The sequence below is a fragment of the Anser anser genome, assembly GCF_964211835.1.
Source record: "Anser anser genome assembly, chromosome: 12".
Classification (NCBI taxonomy): domain Eukaryota; kingdom Metazoa; phylum Chordata; class Aves; order Anseriformes; family Anatidae; genus Anser; species Anser anser.
Window position 1 is genome coordinate 10,746,565 of NC_139733.1, and position 16,155 is coordinate 10,762,719.

General features: G+C 49.5%; 2 protein-coding genes across 2 annotated transcripts in view; one reads left to right on the forward strand and one right to left on the reverse strand.

Moving 5' to 3' along the window:
• Positions 1-58: 58 nt before the first annotated feature.
• RBM15B (RNA binding motif protein 15B) lies at positions 59-3,108 on the forward strand. The gene has a single exon (XM_083795752.1). The coding sequence runs from the start codon at positions 172-174 to the stop codon at positions 2,929-2,931; it is 2,760 nt and encodes a 919-aa protein (XP_083651878.1). The 5' UTR covers positions 59-171; the 3' UTR covers positions 2,932-3,108.
• A 4,892-nt stretch (positions 3,109-8,000) lies between these two features.
• The window catches only part of DCAF1 (DDB1 and CUL4 associated factor 1), a 53,408-nt gene continuing 45,253 nt past the window's right edge, over positions 8,001-16,155 (reverse strand). Inside the window, exons 23-24 of the mRNA XM_083795751.1 lie at positions 13,171-13,426; positions 8,001-9,001 (exon numbers count right to left, since the gene is read on the reverse strand). Coding sequence (XP_083651877.1) covers positions 8,943-9,001; positions 13,171-13,426 — 315 coding nt within the window. The 3' untranslated portion in view covers positions 8,001-8,942. The remainder of the gene's footprint in view (positions 9,002-13,170; positions 13,427-16,155) is intronic.

Below are 16,155 nucleotides of genomic sequence, written 5' to 3' on the forward strand. Positions count from 1 at the left end.
CCGCGCGCGTCGCTGCGCGGCGCCGTCGCGCTGGTGCCGGCGCCATGCGGCGGGGCGCGGGGTGATGACGCGGGGCCCGCGCGGCGCGGCGGCCGGAGCCGCCTTCGTTCCCTTTTGTCCAAGATGGCGGCGGCCGCCGGAGGCGTCTCCTGAGCCGCGGGCCCCGGCGCCATGAAGCGGGGCGGCGAGCGGGACTCCAGCCCGCCGGGGGCCGGGGGAGGCCGCGCCGCCGCCGCCAAGCGGCCCCGCGAGCGCGAGCGCGAGAGCAGCAGCCGGCGCGGCCCGCACCGCAGCTCGGGCGCCTCCCGCAGCAGCCGGGACAAGCCCACGCCCGGCGGCGGCGGCGGCGGCGGCGGCGGCGGAGGAGGCGGCGGCGGCTCCGGCTCCGGCTCCCGCAGCCACCGCGGCGATGAGCGCGCCGGGGGCGGCGGCGGCGGCGACTCCAACCACCGCCCGGCGGGGAGCGGCTCGGCCTCGGGCGCCCGCGGCGGCGGCAGCCAGGCCGCCCCCTCGGCCTCGGCGTCGTCGTCGTCGTCGTCGTCCCGGGCGCTCGGCGTGCCCAAGGCCAAGGCGCTGCCGGGCGCCGTGGTGGCCCCCTCGCTGCTGCTGGCCGGGCCGCCGCCGGGCGCCGCGCCCTCGCTGCTGCTGGCGCCGCTGGGGGGCTCGGCGGGCCTGGCCGGGGAGCCGCCCGGGTCCTGCGAGTACAAGACGCTGCTGGTGAGCGGGCTGAGCGCGGCCCTGCCCGACCAGCTGCTGGAGGACGGCCTGTTCCGCCTCTTCCAGCGCTTCGCGGGGGGGGGCGCCGGGGACATCAGCGTCAAGCTCTCCCACACGCCCGAGCTCGGCCGCGTCGCCTACGTCAACTTCCGACACCCCGGGGACGCCCGCGACGCCCGCCGGCACGCCCGGGCCCGGCAGCTGCTCCTCTACGATCGGCCCCTCAAGGTGGAGCCGGTGTACCTGCGCGGGGGCCGCAGGAGCCGCACGCCGCCCCCCGCGCCCTCTCCGGAGCCCCTGGGGTACCTGCCGCCCATCCACAGCACCTACCAGTACAAACAGAGGTCGCTGTCTCCTGTCACCAGCCCCCTGCTGCGGGAACCGCGGCCGAGGCACGCTCACGCCGCGGCAGCCGCCTTCGCTTTGGAAGCCGCCGCCATCGGGCTCTCCCGGGAGCGGGAGAGGGCCCTGGATTACTACGGGCTGTACGACGAGCGCGGCCGGCCCTACAGTTACCCCATCGTGGCGGAGGAAGACCTGATGCCGGAGGACGATCAGAGAGCCACCCGCAACCTCTTCATCGGCAACCTGGACCACAACGTCTCGGAGGTGGAGCTGAGGCGCGCCTTCGAGAAGTACGGCATCATCGAAGAAGTGGTGATCAAGCGCCCTGCCAGGGGCCAGGGCGGGGCTTACGCTTTCCTCAAGTTCCAAAACTTAGACATGGCGCACCGGGCCAAGGTCGCGATGTCGGGCCGCGTTGTCGGCAGGAACCCTATCAAAATTGGCTATGGTAAAGCCAACCCTACTACCAGGCTGTGGGTGGGTGGTCTCGGTCCGAGTACTTCCTTGGCTGCCCTGGCGAGGGAGTTCGACCGCTTCGGCAGCATCAGGACTATTGACTATGTGAAGGGAGACAGTTTTGCCTATATCCAGTACGAAAGCTTGGATGCTGCCCAGGCTGCCTGCGCGCAGATGAGGGGCTTTCCTCTGGGTGGACCGGAGAGGAGACTTCGAGTGGATTTTGCCAAAGCAGAAGAGACGAGATACCCACAGCAGTACCAGCCCGCGCCTCTCCCCGTGCACTATGAACTGCTCACTGATGGGTACAGCAGACACCGAAGCCTAGAGCAAGACTTGCGGGTGCGAGATAGGACTCCTCCACACCTCCTGTACTCGGACAGAGACAGGAGCTTTGCAGAGGCAGAGTGGGCCAGCCCTGCCAAAAACGCTGAACGCAGAAACAACTTGGAAAGCTACAGCCGATCGGTGCGTAGCCGGAGCGGAGAGCGCTGGGGCGGCGATGGCGATCGCACGGTGCCCAAACCGTGGGAAGAGAGGCGGAAACGCCGGAGCCTTTCCAGTGACCGCGGGAGGACTACTCACTCGCCTTACGAGGACAGAAGCAGGACAAAGGCCAGTGGGCCAGCTTTAGACCGCAGCCCAGACAGGGCTCGCAAAGAGAATCACACTACAGAATCCGGAGCTGAGAAAGAGCAGAGTAACTCCCTTCAGAACAATCGTCACGCGACTGAGGAGAAGCCCCATCGTGAGGCATCCGATGCTCCGCAGCCTAAAAAAAGGGACAGCGAACGCAATCATCGAACTGGCGAATCGGAATCAAAAACTCACGAGGAGCCAAAATCAGAGACCAAAAAGTTAAAGAATTTATCGGAGTATGCTCAGACACTGCAGCTTGCTTGGAATGGGCTTCTTGTGCTAAAAAACAGCTGCTTCCCCACCTCTATGCACATCCTGGAGGGAGACCTCGGCGTCATCAACGGACTCCTTAAAGACCATTCGTCCGGCGGGAAGTTAACGCAGCTCAAAATCGCTCAGAGACTTCGGCTCGACCAGCCCAAGCTGGATGAAGTCACTCGCCGCATCAAACAAGGCAGCCCCAACGGCTACGCTGTGCTCCTGGCGACCCAGTCCGCCCCGGGAGGCGCAGGGGCTGAGGGGACCTTCCCTGTTGTAGAGCCTGGCTTGCAGCGACGGCTTCTCAGGAATCTGGTCTCCTACTTGAAACAGAAGCAGGCTGCTGGGGTTATCAGCCTGCCCGTGGGAGGGGCGAAGGGCAGAGACAGCACAGGCATGCTTTACGCGTTCCCTCCTTGTGAATTCTCTCAGCAGTACCTCCAGTCAGCACTAAGGACATTGGGAAAGTTAGAAGAAGAACATATGGTGATAGTTATAGTCAAAGACACTGCCTAGCCCACACTGTCTTTTCAAATTCCATGTTTTCTTTGTGTGTCACACAGCCCCGTTGTTTTTAAGGCCGATCATTTTGGTGGAGGCTCAAAACACCTCGACCAAAGTGGTAAGATTTTTAGTTTCTAATTAATTTTAATACCATTTAAATAGAGCCCATTTTATTCGTTTTTAATATGTGACACTGTCCGCTGTTGTTCTGTATTTTTATTTTTTAACTGTATGAAAAGTTGTCAGTAAAGCCTTGTTCACTGATGGATTTCTAAACTTGTGCAGTATCCTAGTTTTTATGGCCCTGGAAAGGGCCGCCCCCTGTGCCATCAGGAGCTGGAAGGTGCCGGCCGCAGCCGCCAGCCTCCTGCCCCTCCTCAGTCTGTGTGTCCTGCAAGGTGGGAGGGGAAGGGGAGTCCTCTTTGCGATGGATGAGAGACCGAAAGACTGGTCCTGCTAATTTTTTTTTTGCTCTGTTTGCTTTTTATTTCACAAATTTAAGTCTTGAAGCACTCCTGTTGATTCTCTATTTGTGGATTGAAGCTTCCCGGGAAGCCAGCTACCAAGGAAGCAAATCCTGACTAAGAACAGAAATGTTTTTTAATACGCAACAAAAAATTATAGTTGATACTTTGGCAAAAAGTTTGCTGCTAAGGAGTCAACTCTGTATTCGGTTCTGTGAGGTTCGAAAGCAGCCGATACGTGGCTCGGTCAGAAGTTCTTGGGCAAAACAACAAGAACAAAAAAGAAAAAAAAAAATGAGGTTTCCTGGTTTTCTTAAAAGGAAAAAAAAAAAAAAATCAAGCAGGAGAAAAAGGGAAAAAAAAAAAAAAAAAAAGGTCAATGAACCCTGTTGGGCTTCTGTTAGATGTAGACAAGCAAATAAAGGGCGTGAAGGTTTTTTTGTGAATTATATGTGCCCTTTTGCATAGTCAATCATGTTGCACTATCTGAAATCCTTTATTGAAAGGTAAATTTTTTTTTTTTTTTTTTTTTTTTTTTTGCTAAAGTTAAAACTTGGTTGCAAGCTTACAAAAAGAAAAATGTCTGGCTGTCAGAAAACACGGAGCGTTACCACAAGCAGCACCTGTCTGTGGCTGCAGGAAACCTGCAGAGCAAAGCTGGGCGTTGAAGCTGGGCTGGCTGCTTCACCCTGCCCAGCTATGGTATGGGACCGTTATTCAGGAGCAAAGCCAGGACACCTGCAGCTCTGATTTTTGCAGTAACTTAAGGATGTGGTAGCTATTTTAAACTTGAGTTACAATCCACACTGGGGATAATTTTTTTTTAGTATTTTGAAACAATGTCTATAGATTTTTTTTTTATTTTTTCTTTTTAGGATGTTTACAGAAGTGTGTGGAATTAAAAACTACTTTATTTAAAAAAAAAAGGTTTCTTTAAACTTGCAGGGTTTCTTTGTTGTGGTTTTTGGTGGTAAGTGAGTGAGCAGAAGCCTGGGAGACCCAGAGGCTTTTGCACCTCTGTGTGTGTGTGAGACTGAGCAGCCTCACTTGCTGACAGCTGCCAAAGGCCCTTTTAAAACTGTTCTCAGGTATGATTGGTGGCAAAAACCTATATAGCAGGGAGCATAACTCAGCCTAACGATGCTTCTATTCTTTTTTTTTTTAATTTATTTTTTTTTTTAACCCTGCAGTTTCACAGTAGGGACATCATCAAGTGATGATGTATGAGCTGTTGCTTAATTTAATGTATTGATATCAAGTATGGTTGGTTTTGTGTGTTTTGTTTTTTTTTAACATCTACTACTGTGATCATGCTAGATGTAAATCTGACGAGTTAGCTTGTTCATGAGGGGATATTCCACTTGCTGAGGCACCCCAGAAAACTCGCTGCTGTCCTGAGGCCCGAGTGCAGGGACAAGGCCTGTGGGGTGCACGGCGCGTGCTGGGGGCGCTGGCAGCGGCGGGGCAGTGCTGCTGTCCCAGCAGCCAAGCCGTGTCCCCAGCAGCGCTGCGCTGCGCCACTGGGTGCCCACCGCGGCCGGGCCCGGCCTGCCTTTACCCGGTCACAGGGCCGCTGACTTTTAGCCTTATGACCGAGTCCCCGGTGCTGTTGTAATGCGGCCAGTGCCAAGAGTCACCGACTGTAACCGCTGAGTGTGATCTGAAACCCAGTGCTATTAAACACCCCTGATGGCCAGAGTCAGCGTGATCAGAGCTTTTTGTCAGCGAGGATCCTCCGTGGTGGTGGTGTCCACGCAGTCGGCGGCAGCGTGCGTGGTGACGGCTGCCACAGCGGCTTCTGGCTGGCAGGGCCCCGCAGCTTGTGCTGGGGGTGGGCCCGGTGTGAGGGGTGGGAAGAAAAAGGAGTCCCTAAATGACAAAAGCTTCAACTACCTAACAACAAAGCCAGGGAACCACTAGAAATACCCACTCTCCTCCTTCCTTTTTGAGACAATTAAACAGTAATACAGCTTTTCTTTTTTTAAGGATACAAAAATTGTCCTGCTTTGGGTTGGGCGAGTTGTTGTCAATGGCAGGCCTTCTGTTTCCAGTGATGTGGCCAACTGATGTGAGCACAAGTGCATGAGCAACACCTCTGCCTCCTACACACAAACAGGTGTAAAGTTAGAGCACATGAGGAAAAACACAAAAGGAGAGCAACAGCACCCACTCTCTAGCATCAGTGTTTAGAATTAAGTACATCTTAAAAAAATTAATCTGTAGCTATCCTGGCTTACATCACCTCTCCAAACAGTGGTTGTTGACTGTCTTTATTTGCTAGAAAAGAAACACGGCCCAGCCTTAGCTTGTTGCCCCACCACGCTTGCCTCCAGCACGATGGCCACGGAGCCGCGGGTGCAGCCCTAGAGCCCTGCGCTGGAGCACAGGAAGCAGGGTGAGCAGCCCCTGGGCCAGGTCGGTAGGAAGAGGGCCAGGCTGGGGCTCAGCCTCCCCTCTGCCCACCTCATGGGAGGGCTGCAGCAGCCTCTGTGCAGAGGCTCTGCTCTGCTGCAGCCGTCGGTGTGTGTTTCAGGCAGCTGGCAGCACACTGAAATGCCCCTTCCAGCCCCACCAAGCCACCAGCTGCAGTGGCTGTACAGCAGAAAGACCACACGGCACCACAACGGAGGTGTTGGCCCTGCCGGCGACTGACAACATGCTGTGTGTATCCAGGACTGTTACAGGACCTTCTCTGAACACCGTGCTTTTAAATAGATGCAATTACGATGCTGGGGAAAGAAGCCCTTTTAGAAGCACCAAGACTTCCCCTACACCCCAGCTACCTGCAGCATTACAGCCTAACATGAAGAAAATCCCTGCTATGCCTCCATTCCCAATGCCCATTTTGCTCCCAGCCTCTAAAATCACTCCCCCCGCCCCAAACCAGGAACTCCCCAGCAGCCGCATGTTGGGCTCGCACCACTACACAGCACGAGCAGAGAAAGACTGAGCATCTGCCCCTAGCAGGCGCAGGGGCTGCTTCAGAGGGGCTGCATGGCTGACGTGCAGGCTGCAGGAGCCGGGTCCTGCCTCCACTGCTGCAGTTGCACTGGTCCCAAACCCGCTCCCTTTGGATCTGGTCAAGAATGATAGCTGTGGGAGGGAAGGGTCGCACACGTACTTACAGTGCCCCAGTTTCAAGTCAAATTTGTAAATACAAGCTCTCCCTGCTAGACGTTTTGTTTGTCTCATAAAACTAGTCAGCAAATTTCTCTGAGATAGCCCGGCCCGCAGCAACAACAGATGCAGCTGATTATAGCTGCAGTATAACACCAGAACACGATATGGACATCTGGCACCATATCTCTCCTCCATTATTAGTAGTAGAGTACACACATTATTATTTTTTCCTCTCCTCCAGAGCAGCACATTTTTTAAGGTAAAGTTGCACAAGATGTGTTTTGATAAGGCAGAGGCTGGCTTCCGCAGCTGCTGGATGGCATATCCACTTTTCAATTCCCTATTTAATCAGAATGCTGCTCCAGTTGCTGGTCTTAAATGCTGTAGTAATCGCAACTTGTTCATCTTTATCGACTCTGTAGGGTACAATTATCCATTATAAGTTGCAGAAGAAGCCTTTCTTTTTAATTATTAACAAGCAGCCCTGGATAAGTACTGGTTGTAGAAGTACTGCTGGAACGAAGAAACGCTATCCCTTCTCTTGGTCAAAAAGAAAGTTCTTCCTCTTCGAGCAATGAAATGCTGAGCCTTAGTTGAAATGAGCACAGTTCCTTGGTAGAAAACTTGATGTAGTGGCAAGGAGTGAGAAGCCTCCAGCTCCCTGTTCTGCCTCAAGCTCTATGCTGAAAGTGGCCAAAATAGAGAAAGGGTAAGAAGTTGAGTGGATGTTAACTGAACACCTGGGAATAAAGAATGCTTTTAGCAGCCTCGTCCGAGCAAGTGATGAGCACACTTACCTCTGAGCTCTGACTCACAGAACCAAGCTCTGCAGTTGTGTGCCACACACTGAACTCACATTCAACTGCAATATTTTCCCCCCTTTGAAGGGCAGGGCCTGTTGTCGTGTACAGACAGGAGCACCTCATTTGCCTTCTGCCAGTATAGCCACAAGGCAATCTACATAATGCCAAACCACATGTGAACGGAGTCCCAGAGCCGCTCCTGCCTTCTGAAACACACCAGGAAGGCGGTAGGAGTTCCCTGCAGCTCACTGCCCTTCCTGCAGCTGAACCGCAGCGTGGATGTCCTGGTGCACCTTTAAACAAAATCACAGCGTGGCACCAGCAGCCCCTTCCTGCTCCCACAAAGCAGTGACGAGGCAGTACCGTGGTGCCTGCACCCCCGTGGAAAATTCAAGGCTGGCAGGCAAACCGAGAAGGCAGATTTGAACCCACAGGCTGTGAAATGTCTTGCAGGTCCAGGAGTTGCTGTGGACTGGAGCAGCAGGTGGAGCCTGCACCCTCTGAAATCTCACCCTTTGTTTACTTTGCCTTTCCTTATTGCAGCTGAGCCAGGAGCTACACCTAGCTGCTCTCCTGGTACGCAGAGCGCTGCTTCTGCAGGGGTGGCAGAGGAATGCACGGCTACAGCTCACAGCCATAGACAGAGACAGGACTTCCCACTCCTGGTGTGTATACAATTCAAAAAGCAATGTCCTTTTATTTAATTTTTTAATAAATACACTTTACATTAAAGAAAAAGGCCTTCAATTTGCAGTTTCCACACAGAGGGCAAAAAGGGAAAGAAAAAAAAAAAGATTAAAAAACTTGAACCACAAAGGGCAGAGGGGAGAAAGAGGGCTCCAACTTTAACCCCAGATTCCCATGTCCCCAGGAATACCAGGCTCCAATTAGGCCACGCCAGGCTTTCAGCCTCCCACTACAGCTGGTGTCACAGTGAGAATCTCCACTCTAAGCAGCCTGCACATTCACCTACCAAACACCCCCAGGGCTCTTCCCTGGGGGACATATGCATCTGAAACACATGGCACACTAGCAGGTGGCTAACACCTGTTGTGTTTTCTTTAAAAAATAAATCATATTTAAAATAAAGATATTCTCACTCCTCAACCATTTTAGAAACCATGATCCTCTTATTTCATTTTGTAGTTGCATAAAAATGCCTCTTTTTTAATTTTAAACAATTTTTCTCCCCCAAACCTACCCCATGGTAACAAGGTACTACAGGAATACAAAGTTCATCCCCTCTTTACTAGAACACCTGCCTTTTTTTTTTTTTTTGGTTTTATATAAAACTATTTCTGTTCTTTAGGAAAGAACTTTATACAAAGAAAATATATTGTGAAATATCTTCAGAAGTTTCCTTGAAGAGGAGAGTCATCTCAGCCTAAAATAAAAAATAAAAAAAAAGGCAGAGAGAAAAGAGGCCTAACCCCAGGTCTCTTTATTGTAGAGCCTCGGACTTAGTCCCGAGCCTCAAACTGACTCAAACCAACACAGCGGATGGGCTGGAGTTCCTCAGGTTTTCCCAGGAGGAAAAGGGTCGGGGTGCTCAGAATCGGTTTCCAATTTGGTCTCCAGTCTTCTGCTGGGAAGGGAGCGTCTCCTCCTGCCAACACCCCCGCCTGGCAGCCGCTCCTCACTCGTTCAGAGTCAAGATTATGTCGTCCTCCAAGTCAGAGTTATCTGAGCTGTCAGCTGAAAAGGAGACACGTAGGTTAGGCTTGGTGGGTGCACAAACACGGCTGTCAGGGTGGCTAAGCAAGGCAATGCAGTCATAGAAGGAGATGGCCATCACCTGCTTGGGACCAGAAACTCCTCTGCAATAAGGAAGGCAGCTAGCACCATTCGTGCATTTCAAATCAATCAAAAGCAGTTAGCAAATCTGCACCAGAGCTGTGTTCTCCCTGTTAGAGCAGAGGGTCAAGAGCAGCTCTCACAGGTGCAGCATTAGCTGGCAGTATTTTCCCATGACAAGACAGAGAGAAGGATGCCAGCAGGAAGGGACCTGTACATGAGCTGCCCGCACAACTTACGGTGTACATCTGAGTGCAGCAGCTCTCTGTGCTGGGAGCTGGACGTATCTGCAGTCATTTCTCACAGCTGCTATTTCAAAGCAAGCTGGACAGTTCCACCAAACTGATGCAGTGGAACATGGCCTCGTGTCATGTACACAGGGCTAACTCATGAGGCAGCAGGTTGGACCCAGACTTTATCAGCGTGAAAAGGACACTCCCCTCAGCACAGCACAGCACGAGACCTCCCCGCTGAGGGGGAAGTAATCCGTACACTCAAGACTAGCACCTTCCTTCAGTAACCCCAAAGGTTACCATAAATTAACTTAACTACATGGCACTTATTAACAGTGACCTGCAGCCTACTGCTGAAAACTGTGCCTTCGCTGGTTTTCCTCTCTGTGGTACCGAATGAGGACACGAAAGGATTTGCCAGAAGCAGTCACACACACACACGCTTTTTAACTTAGAAAATCTCTCCTCCCTCAGTTGTACAAGAGGGAAGCGGTAGCAGCTCTGGCAGAAAGGCCTCCTGCCTTACCTTGGAGATGACGATGGTTCTTTTTCTTACGTGAATTCATTGGATGCTGCAGTTAACTAGGTGTTAAAAATAGTTTTAAAAGAAAAACACCGAGACTTCCTCTTAGCCATCTCAGTTATAGTGGAACTCTAAAATGCCTGTTAAGGTAAGCCAGACCTTCTGGAAGGTTCACCCCTTCTCAGATGCTTTCCTTAGGAAAAAAAAATCACAGACAAGCAGCAAAGGGCACAAACCCTTTCCCCCAACCCTCCTCCCTGAAGACACCTCTAAGATAAAGAGAAAAATGGAATGCCAAAGTGAGTTGAAGATACGGTTATCCCACACCACACTGGCAATCCGTAGAGACAGCTGACTGCTGCACAGCCCTTCTCCCCCAGGCTTCCCGTGAAGTCCTCTGGTAGGCCTGTCCTTCTGCTTTAAAATGCCTTGGACACCGGGTGACCTCTGGCCTCAATTCACCTGCATGCACAAGGTCTCTGACAGACCCAACTACTGGAGCCAGACCCATTCAGGAGTGTGGGATTCTCTCCGTAAGGAACAAGCAGTGGAGGAGCAATTGCTGATGAAATGCTTGAAGAAGCTTCAGGGAAGGTACAAGACCGTCCAGGAGCCTGTACTGTTAAGCGGCAGGGCAGGAAACCGCCACCGCAGCAGCAGCTTGGGAACGCTCCTCCTCGTACCTCTGTCTGCCTTTCCGCTGGGACCAGCTCCAGTCTCACCTGCCATCGCACTGAGCCCAAACTGAGGGGTCCTCAGCGCTCCCTGAGCAGCTACAGCAACGCAAGGGGAGTTGGTAAACACCAGTCGGTGCTGCAGCAGCTACACGCATGCAGTAAGAGGGAAAGAAGTACAAGGGAGATAATCCACGAGCTCTGGAAAAAAGCAGCTGAAAAAGTTCTTCCCTAACACCAGAGGAAAGCTTTGAAAGGGGATTTCCTAGCTCCTTATGCTCCAGTCCACCACATAACCTGACAGTTTTGAGCTCTGTGTCTATAAGTAAACCTGATTGCAACAAAATGCTTGGGAGAAGCTTATAGACACGCCTGGAAACTGCCACTTCAGATTACAGAAGGAGAACTGAGGAAACAAGTCAGCCATGCTGCTGCAAGGCACCAGGAGGTGCTGAAAGGCATTGTCACAGATACTGGAATTCAGCACATTCCCAGGTTATTCCTCTCCTGGACACAGGTGAGAATTTCACAGTTTTCTTCCATCGTACGTCCCCACCTGCATTCAGAAAAGACACCCCACTGGCCCAGAACAAGCTCTTGGGAGACGTGCACAGCACACAAACTGCTTTGGACAGGATAAACAGGTCTGCCTGCCCCAAAGTGGTGACAAAGGAGGAGAAAGACAAATTCATACTTAAAAATTTCTCCATGGATTATTCCTGAACAGGAAAAAATCTCTTCTAAAGCATGAGGAAATGAAGCCACTCACTTCTCTGCTTCAACTGTTTTTTGAATTAATTTGTTTTAAAACACACCCACTGTATGTTATGTAGGTTCAACCGAAGTAGAGCAAAGGCTGGCAGTAGAAAGCATTCTAAATTCATCACCAAGCCTATCTGTACTTGGCAACTGTGTCTTGGTCATCATTGCCCTTGCCACTTTTAGCTCAGGACCACAGCATAAGCAAAGGAGAGGGAGATTTTAACTGCTCTCGCTACACGAGAAACAAAAGCAAGCCAAAGTTGAAGCCACAAAGAAGCAGCCACAGAAGCCCACTCATCACATGCTGTGCAAGGACCACACATCCAGCCTGGCACAGCTGCTCTCCCTGCCTGAAGTTCCCAAAGACGCTTGTAAGCAACCCACAACCACAGTATGGGCTGGCTGCAGCTCTACTGCAGTAACAGATCCCAAACTCTGATCAAGTGGCTCTACCTATGAACAGCATGCAGGTGTGGCCATTTCATAACGTGCAGTGCTCCGCAGAGCACACTCGGAACAACTGTCAGGTAGCACCCAGTCTTGTTACAGGAATAGCTATTGGAATTACTGGCCCGAACTGCCATTCTGGGCAATTCGAGATGTAGCACGCTGGGTGCTCTTTCAATAGTGTCGAGCCCTGCACCCTCTGACAAAACACAAGTGGAGCTGTCAGGAATGTCGTGAGGCAACGTCAGGCAAAAGTTACGTGCAACCCCAAAATGCACAAGCGCAATACCCTGTTCGTGAATTTGAGCTACATAAGTGTCCAACAAGGTCCTGCATAGTATACCTACCACCTTCAAAAGAACTGACCCCACAAAAAAAAAATGTATCAAGCTGATGTAGTCACGCCCTTAGAGAAGTCAGAGGACTAAGCTGCACTGTAACGGAAAAGGGGGACATGAATGAGTGCCAGCCACATTAGTGCCAAAATAGAGGCCTGGCACACTTAGTCCTCCAGCGCTTTGGCAGAGAAGACCAATTCCCACCTTTAGCTCTAATGTGAATCCCCTATCACTGCGGGGCTTCAACCAACTCACACAGTAATTACTTATCAGCCTCTTAAGTTAAGACAACTATATCATCCCCATTTCACAGCTTGGAAGTTAAAAAGATCTAAGTGGCTTGGCCGCACATACTTAAAAATCTTGCTAAAAATAATAATACAAAAATTGAACAGAATCTGAAGGCACAAATCCCAAGCCTGACGCTACCTTACTCACCTTCTCTTTCTTGTGAAGCCTTTTTCCAAACTGAATTGCTAGATACAGTTCAGACCTTTCTTTCCTATACACACACTTTATTAACTTTTCAAGCCTCTATATCAATGGAATGCCAGAAAAAAAAAAGAACAATTTCAATTGTATCTCAAAGTTACGTTAGCAACAAAATAGTTTAAAAAAAAGGAAGCAAAGCCAGAAATGCCCTGTTGACTTTGCACTTTAAGCAATTGCAAAAGAGAAAGAACAGTGCCAAGGAGCAAAAAGGTTTCTCTGTCCTTACAGGTACAAGCAAGGCAGAGGAGACAGGTGAAGCAACAGTACAACCAGTGTCTCCTTAAAGGGCAGGATGGGCAACAATCAGACAAGGCTTCTTCACATGGAGTTTCCTGGCCTGATCTCACACATGTACCTGGGAGCACTTGAAGAAAGGAGACGCCTTCCTTTCCAGAACTCACAATTGTTCTCTCAGATAAGAACTATTTTTACTGTCAGATTACTAAGACAGGCCATAGCTGAACAAGCATGATGAACTGTGCCTTTCATACTATCGAGGGAGAAAGTCAACTAGGTCAATTCAGTCAGGTGTTGCATATTTGTCATGACATCAAACAGAGGATAAGGCCACCTTTGGTCACCAAGCTCCGTACACACTTACTATCTCCAAGAATCAGCTCAACTTCCTCATCAGCATCAGAGTCTTCATCTTCACCCTCATCACCTTCTTCCAGGAGGTTGGCAAGCTCTTCATCATCAGAGGGAGAAAAGTCATTTTCTCCGTCCTCACCAGCATTCTCATTGTTCTCATCCTCCTCCAGCTCAGCCTCCAGCAGCTGGTCTGTGTCCAACTCATCAAGGTCATCTGTATCATCATCATCTTCATCATCATCTTCTTCCTCTTGCTCTTCTTCCTCCTACAAAGACAGAGAAATAGTCCACAGTGGACATCAAAACAAATGCAAAATGGAGTAAGAATAATTGAAGAAAACACACCTATAGCTTCCACTTCTCCCCACATCCAGACATGACCCGTTACTACATATAAACGCTTTCCCTCCACAATTACACAGCACAGCATGTGCTGGATCATTTGTGGGCCTGCAGAGTTTCACCTGCAAAAGGCTGGTGCAACAGAGATACCACCGGTTCAGGCTCCTCTCCAATACCAGCCATGGTAAATGTAGCTAAAGAGAATATCAGCCTATACCAACTCCTGAATCACTCAGCTGAGGATGATACACCTGCTTAAAGCAGCTTGGTAGCCTCATCTTTGGCATTTATCTGTGGATCACGATCTTTCTTTTTCCTACTACCAAATCGTAAGAATTTGCATTCAGTAAAGCAACTTAATTTCTCATTGTACAGATCAAACCCAGAAATCCAGGTCTAGCAGATAAAGCCGAGTAAGAAGAAGCTGTTACAATCCTATCATCTTTCCGGACAAACGAGGCCAGAAGCGGCAGCACAGGCCAAGCCAAGCCGCAGTAAGTCCCCAAGACTCAGACAAAGGGTTGCAGAGACCTGTGCATCTCCCCAGAGTCACAGCCCTTTTCTTTAACAGAACGCACTCATAGGGCAAGAAGGCAGCTCTTAAGTCATTCAGTCTTACTTGCCCCTTTGGTTGGGGAAGGGAACACATTTTTATGTACTTCTGAAGCAGTTAAGATTGATATTTAACAATCCACTGCAAGGGTTAGTTTGGTCTTCCAGCTCACCCCATTCACATTGTGTTTTAACTACTGAATTTCCAGATCCATAAGGCAAAAAAAAGGTACTTTCACACACACCACCCAGCCTACTTTTTCTTCAGCTAGTGCTATAAAAAAAAAGAAAAAACACCCCCACACATGCAACATCTGTCACAGGCAAAAGAAACAAGGCATGCAAAAAGCCTGGGCAAGTTCTACTGTCCCTTCACTTTGGACCTGAAGTGTGCATTATTTAAACTAGAGATTACAGAACAACATCAGTTTGCTCCACACAGTTTTCTTTCTGAAAGAGTTTATGTTAAATATGAAATTCTAATAACGTGTGTTATGCTTATTTTTAGCAACTGCAAATTTCACTTTGAGTCAATGAGTTCTCAAATAAAAGGACGTTGCTTTTTGAATTGTACGCGCACCAGGAGTGGGAACCATCTTACTTGCCGTTTTAAACTGCAGTGCCATATTAAGTACAATTTTCCTCCTTCCCAATGAAATACATTGAATCGAGCATAAAAGCTATCACCTTAATAACTTCTGCTTTTGCTCTATGCAGTGTCTGCAGAGAGACCACTGTCTTAAACTTTATTACTCTATTCAGAATTGAAATACTGATTGAAAACTGAAAAGGCAGGGGAGTTTATTTTCCTTTTTCAGTCTCTAAACAACCCTGAAGCCGGAAAAGAGGAGACCAATTCATTTTTAAAAGCTTGGAAAAGACAAAGCCAAGTTTTACAGTGTCTGGAGATAGAGACACTACCATAGACATTAGGAAAAAAAGCATACAGTCTACGAGATTCACTTAAAGTCCACATAGTGGAAACCTAAAGGATTCTGAAATGAGCTAGGTACCTGCTTTGTTTCCACACCTGCTGGATTTCTGAAAGCATTTTTTCCTAAATCTATCCCACAACTTAAGTGAAAATATCAAAATAACAATTTGATTGTTTCACATTTAATGCATCGATAACAAATTGAAAACCTGTTTTATTAACATTGCCATTCAAGCTTAAGGCAAGACATGCACAGCAATACTATCCTTCAAATGCAGGATGAAATGGCATTTGTATGAAGCTGAAGATTTCGTTTAGCTGGAGAATTACACGGAAAGGGTGCATTTAGCTGCAAATTAACTTTGAAGGATCACGCTAATCAGTGAGGAAAAATCCTCTGTGAAAATACAAATAGAAACAGAAGACTAGAGAACTGAAATCAATGCTTCCTCCTTTCCACTTTAAATTATTCAATTTGAAGCACATGATTAAAATCAGTCAACCACTCCTTTAAAAACCACCTAAGAACGGTAACATGAGATCACGATTATACCTGTCCTTGGTAAATCAGAACCAGAAAATAACGTGAAAGCCATGCTACAAGAAGTCAGGTGTGCATGTGACAGACAGAGCTGTGTACCTAACGTGCACCCTGCAGATTATTGCTGAGCTGAACGACACAGATCACAGTTCAAGAGGAGTGCTGTCCCTGAGAAACCCATACCTTGTCGTGTTTCAAAGAACACAAACAGGAACCAGGAAACTGCGGTGCTTCTGCTAAGTACCAGGTAAGTTAATTCTGCATTAATTTCTGAACGACCTACAGGCACAGAACTCTGCAGACACACTGCGATGCTCCAGCCCGGAGCACAAGGCTTACACGCACGTGCCAAGATGTTTCTCGGGAAAGTACACTGAGTTTGTGCACCCCAACCCAAGCTGTGGGACACACAGCTGAGAAAGCCTCCACTTGCTACTGCCTCACACCATCATCTGTAAATGACACCCAGCCTATTAAGCAATATTTAGGCTATATCCTCATCAGATAACACAACTGTCTCACACAAGGGATCCAAATACAGATAAAAAAAGGCATGTCATCTTCACCGACAACCACAGGCGTACTAATTAAGATCTGTGAAAAAAAATCCTTGCGCAGTGTCACAA